Genomic DNA, 13,867 nt, shown 5'->3' with positions numbered 1-13,867 from the left:
TAGAACATTCATTTGAATGGATGAACTTTAAACGAAAACATCTTCGAAACAAATGATTATTACTTGTTGTTTTGTACGGTCTTTTGGACGAAGGTTCAACAACACCGACAACAAAAGGTCTGAACGAAACGCGTTATTAATAACACCACGGGAAAATTAAGACGATTCATTAATTTACAAGACAATCGGCATGCGTTGCAGGTACGTTTTATATTCAATCCATATTAATCACGTGTGTATAACTTTAAAATTATATACGTACATATTTATGAATACGTTTCTCGGAGTTGTTGTAATGCGTAGGGTAAATTGAACTTGTGTTTATACGAAACGATGATTTTAATATGTAAAATAAAGTTTTTAAAAGCTACGCATCACAAGCTGACTCGTAATGGTTATCATTATAGTGATTATGGCCATCTTCATCAGCCGGCCAGTATTCCCCCGCTTTCACAAATACTTCGAGTGTGCATTCGTCTTAAGGTCAACAAACTGACGGACTTTATTTTATGGCCAGGCTACTTATTCTACACAACCGGATAGTTCAAAATAATAATTAATGACACATTATGCTCCCATAAAAGTAGTAAGATATAAACCAAAAACAAACGTGACGTAACAACCATAACCATCACTACAACACAATCAACAATGCACTCTAAACGACCGCGCAAAATTACACCTCATAAAGTATCAAATCAGCGTCCAGAGCATTACAGCAATCCTGATATATAACATGACATATAATATTTATCCTGCGGTTGGAGAGTCGTTGAGTGAAAGGCCCGCGAAACTTCCGAACGGAAGCGTCTCGGCTTTCTCCCCTCCCCGCGCACGGAGAGAAGAAAACTAACCCCGCGCGGCCGCTTTCAGACTCGCCTCTTGTAAAACGGCTCGAGTTTAAGCTTTTAACATAAAACACTCCGGGCGAATTTTATACGTTTAGGTATCAGAACGCTCGCCGTGCGGTGCTATTTAAAAATGTCTGAATTAAAAACACCGAGACGTGGCGATTTTTCTTTTGTTTTTCTTTTTTGGTTTGAGAGTGGAGTTTTGGTTTTTTTTTTTTTATACGGGTAGCGATAGTTTGCGATGCGAATGAGGGTGTAATTAATTTAGAATATACTGTAATGCATATTACATTTAAATGTCTTTATGTCAACAAAATATATAGAAGTAGTCAGACAGTCTGAGTAAAAGACCGTATTTATAGTTTTTTCTATAAGCCACGTATTCTCATTTGAATGGTGGAGCAAGACTTACAAAAATATCCCCGACAATATTGAAATTCAACCACAGAGAGCTTCAACCCTTCAACTGCAGCGTAAGTCTGTTGAACCCATCTTTGTTAGTTGTAGAAGTGTATTCACTTACATTCTGTTTCAAGTATTCGCTTCTGTAATATTTGTAAATTGTAATTGAAATAGAAAACGTGAATTATCATTAGTTATTACGAATCGACAAAAATATATTACGATATGTTATGACAAATGTAAGTGACATCACTTTTGAGCATATTCCAAAACTTCTATACGTACTTCAAATCTATAAAGCTAACTACAATTTAATAGCCAAGTAAAAAATCGATAATGATTTGTTCCGCGAGTCTTTTTCATTAAAAGACAATATATTTATAGAACCATGTAAAAAACCTGGACTTCGCTAATTCCCTTATCACCATATTAACAGAGGCGCAACTATATTGCACTAAGTTTATCGCCTTCCCATGTGAGACACAGCGAGCGATTTTAAAGTCCAAATCCTGCATCACACTATGAAACATAAGGAACAAAATCATCTACATAACATTGTCCACAGTCGAAACGACGAAGCAAACAGTCGTCATCGTAAAACAAGTTCACGACGTCTGTCTTTCACGCTCGTTACCAACATTGTCTTCATGGTGTGTTATTATGTTTACACACGTTGGTGACACACGGACGCGCCGTTTGTGTGGCAAGCGGCAAGGTCACGGACCACGTGCTCGGCAATGGCGATTGTTATTATATTGTATATATTTCAAGTATACCTTCCTGGTTCGTATTTATTGTTGTAATATAAAGGTAAATATGCAGATTTGTTTGTTAAATACGATTAGAAATTAGATAATACGAAGGTGAATCAACTTTGATGAAATTGATTGAGGTCGATCAAGATATCGCACCACATAGCCTGCTATACATCTGGGGCCTTATTCTCTATCCCGCAAGTTATTTTAACAGTACGTAACAAGCACGTAACACAACACATCATGTTTAGGACTATAGAAATTTGGCTTACAGAATACCATTCCACGCACATTTCTCAAAGATAACATGACACGGCCGCGTTACGCGTTTACACTATCATACAGAAATAAGGGCCCTGTACACGTTTACAGTATATATATTTTACTCAGGGAAGCGAATTAATCATTATAAGTGGAATAATCTAATATTAACACCTGTTAAACCAACGTTATCAGATAAACGACAATGTCACCATATTTATACTTGTAAAGAAGAATACATATCCTTGATTTTGATCGACCTTTTCCTTATATTAAAAAAATGCCTATAACCACAAAACTGTCATCTCTATGTACTTATCATTAACACCCACAATGCTCTGAAATTTGTCCGGATAAAACATAATGCATCAAACAAATCGTTGGTAGGTTTGGCTTCCGATTATGTTCTTACATCTCATACTGACATCATTGTTTGTACCAAACATCCATTTTAAGCTTGAAGGATAAGATGACGATTAATAAGTCATAAACCTATAAAAGATAATGTATTATGGGCTATAGAAGACAAATTATTAAGATTGATATCATCGTTAAAATTTGTATACGTTTTGCATGTTTGATGAATTAATAGTATTTCCTATAAATAGATATTAATAAAACTAATATTAAATTTAAAAAGAGGTATGTGTATTAATAATTTTTTGCGTTTTCTCGAAAAAATATGTGTAAATGTCCTTGACGAGTACACTCATACTTCTGAGGTGTACATGCACTTAGCAAGGTCGTGTTAAAGGAAAACATATAAGTAACCCATAAATTAAAGGCATATTTAAACTAGGTACGACTGTTATGAAGCGGGAACAAGGACAAAGGTTAATTAATAGAATATATTACAATAATTGATAGATAAATCATTTCAGAAATAATATTAACACATAACTCAGCAATTTTTTTTAATAATATTATGCAGCATTAATTTAAACGTGAGAACTTCGCTGTAATGTATTTGAGGTATAAAATAACTTACTATATTGCAAGTTATAAGTAGATATGATTTCGAACGACGAAATCCTGAGATCAAATCCTGCGTAAAGCATAAATTTGATAGATTTTGATTCTTATTACTATTAATTTAAAAGCAATACAATAAAACCGTGTATCACAAGGTATTTTAATTCAAATTACTTATGTGTATGCCCGTCTTTTATGGAGTTCGCCCACGGTATTGCCGTGATCTATTCTGGTCACCGCCATATTGGAAACAAGTGGCGCAAGTATTTGGGATTATATTCTAATGAAGTAGTACTAACTGTGCGTGACCGTGGGAGCATTTGATGTAGACGTTACGTTTTAAATACCTTATAAGAACAGGGTTAAGGTACCAGATGGTATGACTTTCCTTATAAACTGTTATTGCCGCTCGCCGTCAGTTGTGCGAAGTACGAATGGAGGCAAAAAATAAAGCTGTCGACGCGGAATATCTATCCTATTCGATTCTTTTGGATGGAGGCCAATGTGGGCTATATAATAATATTTTCGTTGAGTTTTAGCCTAGTTAAGTGGCAGTTAAAGTCTTATGTTTGGATCGAGGTGAAATCCAATTATCATGTAATGAGTAGATTTCAGACAGTAAGTAAACTAACGAAATTTCGGAATGATCCAAATTATGATTCCATCCCTTTCCTTAGAGATCGATGACATTGTATAGTAATAATCATATACCATCAGGTGAACCATTTGCACCTACAGAGAGATCTATTACAAAAAATAAAGTTCTAACTTCATAAAGCAACACGAACAGGAATGCAGGTTACAAATCATCCGTTTTCCAACGCGTGTTCATCTTGCAGTAATCTCACACAATATTAGCAATGTTATGCCAGTAACATGTGTCGCAAGTCGCAACAACAAAACAGTAACGACGTACTGCGCGCTGTCATCATAACATCATAAATGTAATGCGTGTTTGTATATTTTATGTGCAACGTCCATAAGTACTTTAGAAATAGAAAATTCAATAGCCAAAAAGCTCGTCGTATTTAGAATAACATCGCTTTTTATTCAGATTTTTGCAAATATTTGCTGGAACCATAAACTTGTTTTTTGATTTGCAAACAGTAAATTAATTCCCAGACCGCACACAACTGATACAACATCATAACGCATACTGTTCCGTTTGCTTAAACAAAACCGTGACTAGCTGACGGCCTTGCGCGGTTTATGAGTCCTAAAACTGCGATCCTGATTATTCGACGGGGCGAAACCGCACCGAGCTCAATTCGATATATCCGCTGGCAGTTGTGGCGAAAATAGATTCATCAAGTCATACACACATGTGTAATTAACATCGGTTGAAAGAAAACGCATTAGGTGGTGGATTAAGGTTAATCGAGATGACGGAGAGGATGTGCGCGCAACAAAATGGAGCAGATTAAGTCGATACGACGCAAAATAAATATTGTGAGAAAGTTTCAACAAATATGGTAGTAATCGTTAAGTCCTACAGTTTCGGTAGATCTCGCAGACGATGGTGATGCGATTATCGCAAATTTGTGAGACAAGGTGTAACATTCTTTGATAAAACGATAAATTATCGAAGCAATATACATTACCCGGCTTATTACTCAATTGCTTTTTCAACGTAAGTGTTAATTTTATGGTCTACGACCCATTGTTATCCAATGGTTATGTGGTTAAAGTTATTACCGGGTTATTTTCTTTAGATTCAAGACTTGTTTTACAATCGTTCGAACTGCGCGCGGTTGGAATCGTTTCGCTGCTTGGTTTTAAAGTAATACTTCCTCAAACAAACAAACATAGCGTACATCAAAATGTAATAGTAATCTTAATATGTTTTTGATTGATTCAATCTTCTAAATGGACAATAATAACAATGAAATTAAGCAAATAATTTCAGTCCAATTCATACCTGCATCTTATTTTAGCTCAAAATAACTGGTGCTTCAAAATTCAACAAATCTTATTATATACTTATTTAAATGACAAATAACCAGGAAAACGTGAGCACTCACGACTCAGTCCAAACACATTTAGAACGCGAAATGCGCGATAAATAAAAATATTCGAGCGTCAAGCGAACGGCGTTAAAAGATCACGCAAACATTGATAAATAGGATAATCCTTGGCGGGATCAGATCGACGCACAAGTCTGCGCAGTTCCATGAGAAACCGCACATAAAAAGAATCTTATTGTAAACATTCGTCGTGACATTGACCAAGCCAGTGTCCTTGCCGGGGAAGCGAAACGTGTACATGTTCTGCATACGCTTTTGTGCCGGGCAAACATAGGCCCAAGTTACAGGCATTTAGAGGTGATAATACAATTAAACGATGTATGTAAACAAGCTTTTATAGAATTATTAAGAATTACAATACCTCGCGATAGCCTAGTTGGGAATGAAATGATCTGCCAAGACCAATGACCGCAGGTTCAAAACCCTAAGCTTTCATCATTGGCTTTTCGAAGTTACGTGTGTATTGTTTATCAATTACTGCTCGCTTTAAAGGTGATGGAAAAGGTAATGGGGAAATTTACGTACCTGAGAATTCGCCATAAGTATTTATTAATACAAATAAAAACATTTATTCGCACATTCTTTTTCCACACAATATTTCGAGCATATTTTGAGTCCACCAACACACTCTGGGCCAGCGTGGTGGATTAAGGTCTAAAACCCGTAGTAGTAGGGGAGGCCCAGGCTCAGCAATAGACAGTATATTATAAATAACATACAAATAACCCTGATAATAAAATTATAAAACAGACCAAACCACAAATAGGATTATTAAAAATTGATTGTCTGATTTTATTAACCATACATATCATTACACACATCATTGAGAGAGGCTCGGTTAATTTGCCTGTCAGTGGCAATCCTTGATTATATTATAATAATCTCTTAATGTCAGTTTGAATACATGTTTTGTGAATAAAGCTCAATTAACGCAGAAGAAATAATTACAAGCGTCGTAATTATGTGTTGGATATCTCAATTATTGAATAAACCTGTTACGTGACGGCGGATGTGAAAAAAAACGCGGGGTTAATAGAATAAATACACACCTTTATCTACATCCTTGTATTATTCACGAACTTACGTAACTTAACTTTCTCAATCAGTTACCTAAGAAAGAAAGCGTAATCTGCAAGTGATTCAAGAAATGCACGCAATTAAGTTAGTTTAAACATAAAACGTCGTTAGCGGGAGGATTTTAGCATATTCCTCAATAGCTAGTTTGTATTTCTAGTGACAAGTCGTTCACAACAATTTATAATACGATTATTTTGTTGGTCCTATCAACTTCATATTTTCTAAAACGTATTTATTGGACTTTAGCACGATTTGAATTCTAATAGAATAAAAGACAAAAACATCAATAAAATTCAACACAATACCGGACCATTTCCCTCAAAAAATAATCTCTCCATAGAAAGTTTTTATTTCCCAACGGGTGGGGAACAAACGGACGATGATTAGACGGGCGCTTGTAATTTACGCCAGAGCGTATCCGTTGCAAATAAGAGCACAATGGTGGGCCGCGTAACTAGCGAACAGCTGTTCGGCCACAATAGAAAGTCTACTTTTGAACGTTACGCAAATACCTCGTGCGTGTTTACAAAACTAGTTTATGATTTTTCAGCGGCCGTTTCTAATCGTACGATGTTTTTTTTTTTGTTATTATTGTGTAAAGGAACGCTCCGACTATTGATTTCGTCGTATTGTCCCGGAGATGTATTTATTGACGGCGTGTCTTTATCAGTATTCATCCCCGCGTCCCGATTTGAATTTACATTTCAAAGTGGGCATACGAAAAACTACAATACGGCACAGTGACAATACAGCGCCGAATGTGTTTCTTTAAAGGGCATCTGCCCATTCTAACGCAAAGGGATTCTTGGCCGCGGTCCGCCGAGCTATCCGAATAAGGCGGACGATGTTATTCTATATATTTTCAAACGTATATTTCATAAATTTCAAATTGCGTACTGTTTGATTACGTAACCATGTTGAGTTATTTTTATCAGAATGGGGCTTGTCGATTTCACTTTGCAATGGCATGAAAAAAAAACGAGTGTTTACGAAACAACATGTACGCAACAAGAGTTTGTGTAACAGCGTATCAATTAAAAAATATTTGGAATAACATCGTGCATTGGTATCGAAGTCAGGAAAAAAGATTAGTACAATGTATGTTTTATGTGTTACAGCTATGTTTCACCACTTATCTCGCTTAGGGCAGTATAAATCCCGGTGTAACATAGGTGATCCCAATTGCAACCCACTCTTGTCCTCACTTCAGAACAAAGGCGGGCGCGTACACAACACAGCTTGGAAATAAAACAACGGACGTTCATATCAGGACATGGTATTTATTGTACAAAAATAGTGTGCGGGCGTGTACCTCCTGCCTCACGACATGCACAAACAAACATTTAACACTAAGTTTTTATGTATAAAATGCAATCACTCAGTAGTTAGACATAGCCTATTTTGTTTATATTAGAGTGGTATCGTTGAGTTTTACAAGCACGTTCGGCGCCACGCCCCGTATAAATCCCGCCACAAACGCAGGCACAGCGCTACGGGCTCACATTCATTCCCCTTTAAAAACATAATTTAATGGAATATTTCGAAACTTAATTTCTATCGCGTTGGCGACGTACACTCTCGATATCTTATCGCCAAACGACATAACATTAGTAGAATTTATCGACGTAATAAAGAAGCTATTGCCCCCTTCCTTTTAGATAAAAAGTCTACATAAATAAGGAGGCCCAACTCCAAATGTCATCTGTTAAAACACAGTGGGACATCGATAAATAACCAAATCTCGGACGGACCGAGAGATACACATTAAAATGAATATCACTAGATAAGAGCTAGTGAGAGGTGCCCGTCCGCGCAGTGCCTGTCGTGAAGAAAAAAGTGAAGCAAGAACCAATTTATCATGTCGACCCACGCACGCGCCCAAGAATACATGTAAACACAACGTAAACAAAAAAATATAAACCATAGAAACAACCCGTGGAGTGTAAAACCCAACGATAGAGACTGCGACCAGCTGTACAGTCGTTCAATAACTTAGTTATATTCACATTATCTACATTACGGAACTTTATCTGGTGCAACGCGCCCTTGGACCCTCACTTAAACTAAGACACAAACAGAAAGCATCCGGAGACAAGAATAATAAAAAATAATAATTCGCCGTTTATCAACGGATTTTACGATACACTTTAACACAGCACTGATACAGAATAATTTATTGAAACCATAAAATTTTCCTACAGACGGCAACAATTTAGAAATGAAGCGGGCATAAAGTTAGAACGTTATTTTCTTAAGAAACGAATTTCATAAACTTTGGTTAGCCAAAACATAAAAACACATTTACAGTTGACAAACTGGAAGCCTTGATACAACTTGCAAATAAAGCGAAACAACATTGGTATTAGAAAAATGCCAAAACGTAGGTGTAAATAATGTTACAGAACATTTTGCGTCTAAATAACACAACTGCTGTACGTTTACTGACTCGGCCAATTATAATATGATAATGAATGGTGCATTCTAGATTAACGTAATTATATAACTAAACCGTGACTTAACTGTATCGCAACTGAACATCGGACCGTTTGATATTTAAAACAAACTAACGGCTTTCGTTGTCTTCGGGCTTGTTCGACAAACAAACATAACAGGACCAGGGTTGATGGCGCGGAAAAAATTTAATCGCACAAATGAATCAACGATCCACCATCTGTGTCATCGCCATTCCAAATGAGCCCGCTGCTCAAAATAATTATTTACTTCGACCGGGTAAGTGCAAACAAATAATAAATACCAACAATACATTGACGTGTGGAGATTTGCGATTGCAGTAATGAATCAAGTTATCTTCCATGATATGGCGCGCGGATAATGATATCGATAATGACTGTGGTGGATGATGACGATGATGCTTAATACGATCCGAAAGAAAATGATGATGATAAAATAAATACGAACGACAAACGTGCAGTGAAAGGCGACGGTTAGCGATGAAGTACTACCCAATGAAAACGTGTCGATTGATGATTTTAAATAAACTCCGTGATGAAATGGAAGCTGATAATTCAAACGTGACAAATGCGTGTGTTTTAAAAGGTTAAAGTAAAAACATCGATAAGAATATTAATAGCGGCACCTGATTTACCTCTACGTCGGTAAATGGTGTTTTAAAACATAATGGACGGAGAGAGCTAAGAGATGGAATGAAAAAAGTCATTAGCGCTATGAACCGGTGCGAGCGCGCGCGCACGAGGCGCCACCCGGAACGGCGTGCGCGGTGAAAACCGCGGGAAACCGCAATAGCGAGCGCACCGCCGCGCCTCCGCGCCCGACGCAGCCACGAGAACCGTGTCAGTAGTGTGAAACGCTAATTGCGCATCGCCAGTTATTGAGGCTTTGCACAACGTTGCATCCATTCGTCTTGCGATTTCAATTAATTTATAACTACAATCGCGACTGTCACTTCTTTTGTATTCGCCTTTACGATGAATTTATTACGGATGCGTTTGAACTTCACAAAGCAACTTAGAAGCAATAAAGACGCTATAAAATCTAAGTATGAATGTAACACTGTAATTTACTATGCTGTGCTAAATCAACGTATAAATTTTTAACGATGAAAAACGGCGACTCATAACATACATCTACGTATTACCAGATAAAGTTCCACATAAGTTTCCTAAGCTACTGTTAGCAATAAATTAATTATAGAATCTAAAGGAAACCGATTCGGAGATCTCAATTTTAAAGGGTCGCGTTGAGACGCTCCGTGCGTGCCTCGCTGTGACTATTTGAGTCCAGCTCAAATGGTGAGCGGAGAGCCAGTGGAATGCCCGAAGGGACCGACATACCACTCCACCGCGAGTACTTCAGGCAGAAACTAAGGCTAAATCACAAATATTGCGCGAGGGCGTGCCGCCCGAGAACACCGACGGGCATCCCACATTCGACACGTCTTCACTCTTTTTGCCATGGGCATTAACACTAGATTCGACTCCGCTACTGATCACTGCACTGTTCACTTTGATATCGTAGCTCGCGATCGTACATCTGTTCACAGCACTTTCACTTTTGTCGGCGAAGAAGGAGCGTCGGTCGGAGTTCGTAGCCGGCGGCGAGGTCGAGAACAATTTGATTTCCAGGTCGCGGTGACCGTTCATCGAAGTGACGATCTCTGAAGATATTTCCAAAGCAAGTGGAGACCGAGGTTCGGGTGAACTAGCTCGTCTCGTTGGTGGGAATAGCGAATATAGATTAGGTGCAGAATACGAATCATTATTGTTAGCCTCGCGCCGCTCTGGGACCCGCGACGAGGGATCACTCCAGCTGCGTCGCAAAGTCGTGTCAGCTCCTCGTCTACCCAGGGGACCGACCACTTTCATAGAATCTTCCAATTTGGTCGGAGCGAAATCACTACTAGAGTTTTCAGCAAGCAAATCCGCGATAGATTCGGTATCCCAAATCTGTCCTACAGGGTCACAAAGTCGACACTGACACGAGCTGACTGCAGATTCCGTAGGTGAGGTGGCCTCACCCAAACCGAAACGACTGGCTTCCAACGCTTCTCCTAAAGCCGCCACTCGATATGTTTCCGGGACCGGTTCGGGGTATTCGAATACTTTCACATCTAAACGATACGGTAAAGACATCTCCCGACAATAAGAATCATCGTAAACACCATGCGGAGCACCGAGACTCGAAACCGCACAATGATCGACGTCGCCGAGTTCTAAAGTAGCAGCTGTTAAATCGTGCGGTACGATGTTGTTAGGTTTTCTATCCTTTTTACGTCGTTTTCGCGGTTTGATTATCCTGGGTAACATGGTCTCGGAGTTCGTCGAGCCGGAACTTTCATCGCTCGCGACGCTGACCGCATCCGTGTTGTTGTTGCGGCCGCCTCGGGCGGTGCGCGTCGGCTGCTGCTGGTTGCGCGGCCGGTTACCCTCAGCTGGCTCGCACCGTTCCCCTCTCGTGAGCGTTTCACTGTGCGCCGATGGACGGTGGTTGCGCTGTTCCGGTGCGTTGTATTTTCGCCGGTCCTGTCTGTTTTGAATGATTAGCGGAACACCTTGCGCGTGCATAGCCAGCTTAGACACAGGGTTGTTCCGTGGCTGCGGCGGTGCACGTCCCGCCATGGATATCAGCGGGGCACCGAGCCAGGCGTTAGGATGCGGCACTCCGTAGTGCGGATAGTAAGGCGGCGGGAAACCCGGTGCTGTGTTGGCATACTGAGGGCGAGCGGCTTCGCGGCGCCCTAGGGCGGCGCGCTCGCCCGGACTCATCACGTCCGATGGGCCGTTTAACCCATATTCGATAAATTTAATTTCACTGTCACGGCAAAAGTCCGAGGCGCGTCGCGATGTCGCAATCGTAATCTAACATCGGAGGCGTGTGGTGAGAGTGCCCGCGTGCGTTCGCCGCGGCAGTCGGCTGTGGACTGGTGTGAACGAGTACCGGCGGCCGCGAGTCGCGCCCGCCGCCGCCGCCGCCACCGCCGCCGCTGCCGAGTGGGAGTGCTGCCTACTGCTGCGCCACGCAACTGACTATCGCGTTCCGAGCCACTCGCGCCGGAAACTTTACAACCCTAATCGCTTTACAATTAAACCGGCCGTCTTTGTTTACTTTCCTTGCGGTCTACATAAAAAATAACCTATGTTATAGGTTTTTGATTTGTAAGTTAATAGAGCGGATCTAGACACGCAAAGTAATTTATTGATTTCAAGTTTTTAAAGTTCAATAAAAAATATAGAAAGTCGTCGAAAATGCTAAAAATATGTATCTAGGTTCTTTTTAAATGTTATGAATCTATAAATAAGAACAATAAAAAATCTCCAATCAGCTGTTACGAGCGCGCATAGGTTTCGTTAAAATCATCAGTTTATTTTTATGTTACGTTCAAAACGAAATCAATAAAAAAATCGTTGCCACATAATACGAATCGGGCAAAATGGAAAGTAAGATTAGCCAACAACTCTTCCTTGGAATTCAAATTACTCGAATATTAATGCAGTAACATCACCAGTTCTATAAAAAGTGGCACGTATGTGTGGGTACTGCTACGTTTTTTTACTATTGTTTTAATCAGAAAGTTTGTTCACTAAAATACAGCTTGGGAGGTCGACGAGTTTGGAATTTAATTGGTAGAGACTAGATATATAGCTCTACGCTCTTTTATTTTTAATATAATATTATTGTCAGACGTAGGTTAAAAACTTCAATCAGTGCCCCTAATGTATCTTACTTTAAATCAAGTTACCGCAAATAATTGAAAGAAAAAAAATGCTCTATATAATGAAACAATGGCACACTCGTCGCAATGTCACCTCTTCATTATAAATCTTCAATGAATAAATGACTTTCAGAATTGAGCCCAAGTGTCAAGGAACTGGCCAAAAACAATAAAAACATCATTAACGCCACACGCACAAACATTTAAATAGCTAATGCGGAAACGTAAAATCACCTTAAAAGTGTCTTGAATAAATTTCCACGCGGCCACGATGGTACGCAGCGATAAAACTTTTATTAACTAATAAAAGTTAACAAAACAACAACATGGGCCACAATTAAACATTCCATTAGTACACCGCGAGTTATCTCCCAATATAAAATCATTTGAAAAATTCATAAAAATTAAGCAAAGTGACTTCGCGTCGGTTGAGAGCTATAAAAAAATTATATGAAAACATCTTTCCTTTGTGAACAGTACCAAAATTTTATATTATACGTAAACTTTTTACGACCCGGTCGACCATATACAACGTGACGCTTACGAGGCGATGTGGTATTTTATTGTCTTTGACGCTAATATATCTTAATTTAGAATTAAATGCTGTATATAAATAACATTTAAGTAATGTATTTAGCATCATCAAGCATTGGACTAGTGCATGAGCCCTTTATCACAACTGAGTTCCAAAAGGATACCTCATGTGTGTCGATCAATCATTCACTAACAAGTAAACTAGATTGTGTTCATATAGTGCAGATAGCCTAAGACGATAAATATCGAGGCGCTAGTGAACAAGCATTTCCTAAATAAATATTTGCGACCTGAAAACAATATGGCGGTACATTACCCTCACACGAACCTACAAAAAACCTTTTCAATGAAACAGTATCGACTTTTCTTTTGACTCATACGCTGTATTGCCTCACAACAGCTACCGGCTTCAGAATTTCGACACGACCGGTCGGCGAGCGGTCCCGTCGCGGTCCCGTGTCGCGACGTGCGCACCGAACTCCGCGCCCACGGGGGCGGGTGAAAGTGAACCCGATGACTCACCACTCACGAGCCTCTCACTGTATAACCAACATACCTAACCGATATGTGAAGTGTGTTGTATAGCAAACATATATTGTGTACTGAGACAAAAATCGTTAACGAGTTATGGTTTAAAAGTTACGGACTAAGGCTGCAGACATAATATTTTGATGTTCTGTATCTCCACATCGAAGTTTAAAACCCGATTTGTATAATTATACTACTTTTCATTGCTGAAAACAACTTTAAAGAGACCAAAGCCCAGATCAAAGTTGGTGGTAAATCCGACTAATGATTTCC

The 13,867-nt window shown here is 39.2% G+C and overlaps 2 protein-coding genes across 4 annotated transcripts in view; both read right to left on the bottom strand.

The window, feature by feature from the left end:
- Window positions 1-13,867, bottom strand: part of LOC115440140 (CCR4-NOT transcription complex subunit 6) — a 251,861-nt gene that overhangs the window by 192,361 nt on the left and 45,633 nt on the right. The gene's annotated exons all lie outside the window — the stretch shown is intronic.
- LOC115440142 lies at window positions 7,603-11,782 on the bottom strand. Its single transcript, XM_030164327.2, has one exon. The coding sequence runs from the start codon at window positions 11,583-11,585 to the stop codon at window positions 10,173-10,175; it is 1,413 nt and encodes a 470-aa protein (XP_030020187.1). The 5' UTR covers window positions 11,586-11,782; the 3' UTR covers window positions 7,603-10,172.

Source organism: Manduca sexta, chromosome 21 (genome assembly GCF_014839805.1).
Source record: "Manduca sexta isolate Smith_Timp_Sample1 chromosome 21, JHU_Msex_v1.0, whole genome shotgun sequence".
In the NCBI taxonomy this organism is placed as follows: domain Eukaryota; kingdom Metazoa; phylum Arthropoda; class Insecta; order Lepidoptera; family Sphingidae; genus Manduca; species Manduca sexta.
Note: the sequence above shows the minus strand (reverse complement) of the source record. Positions and strands in the feature narration are given on the sequence as shown.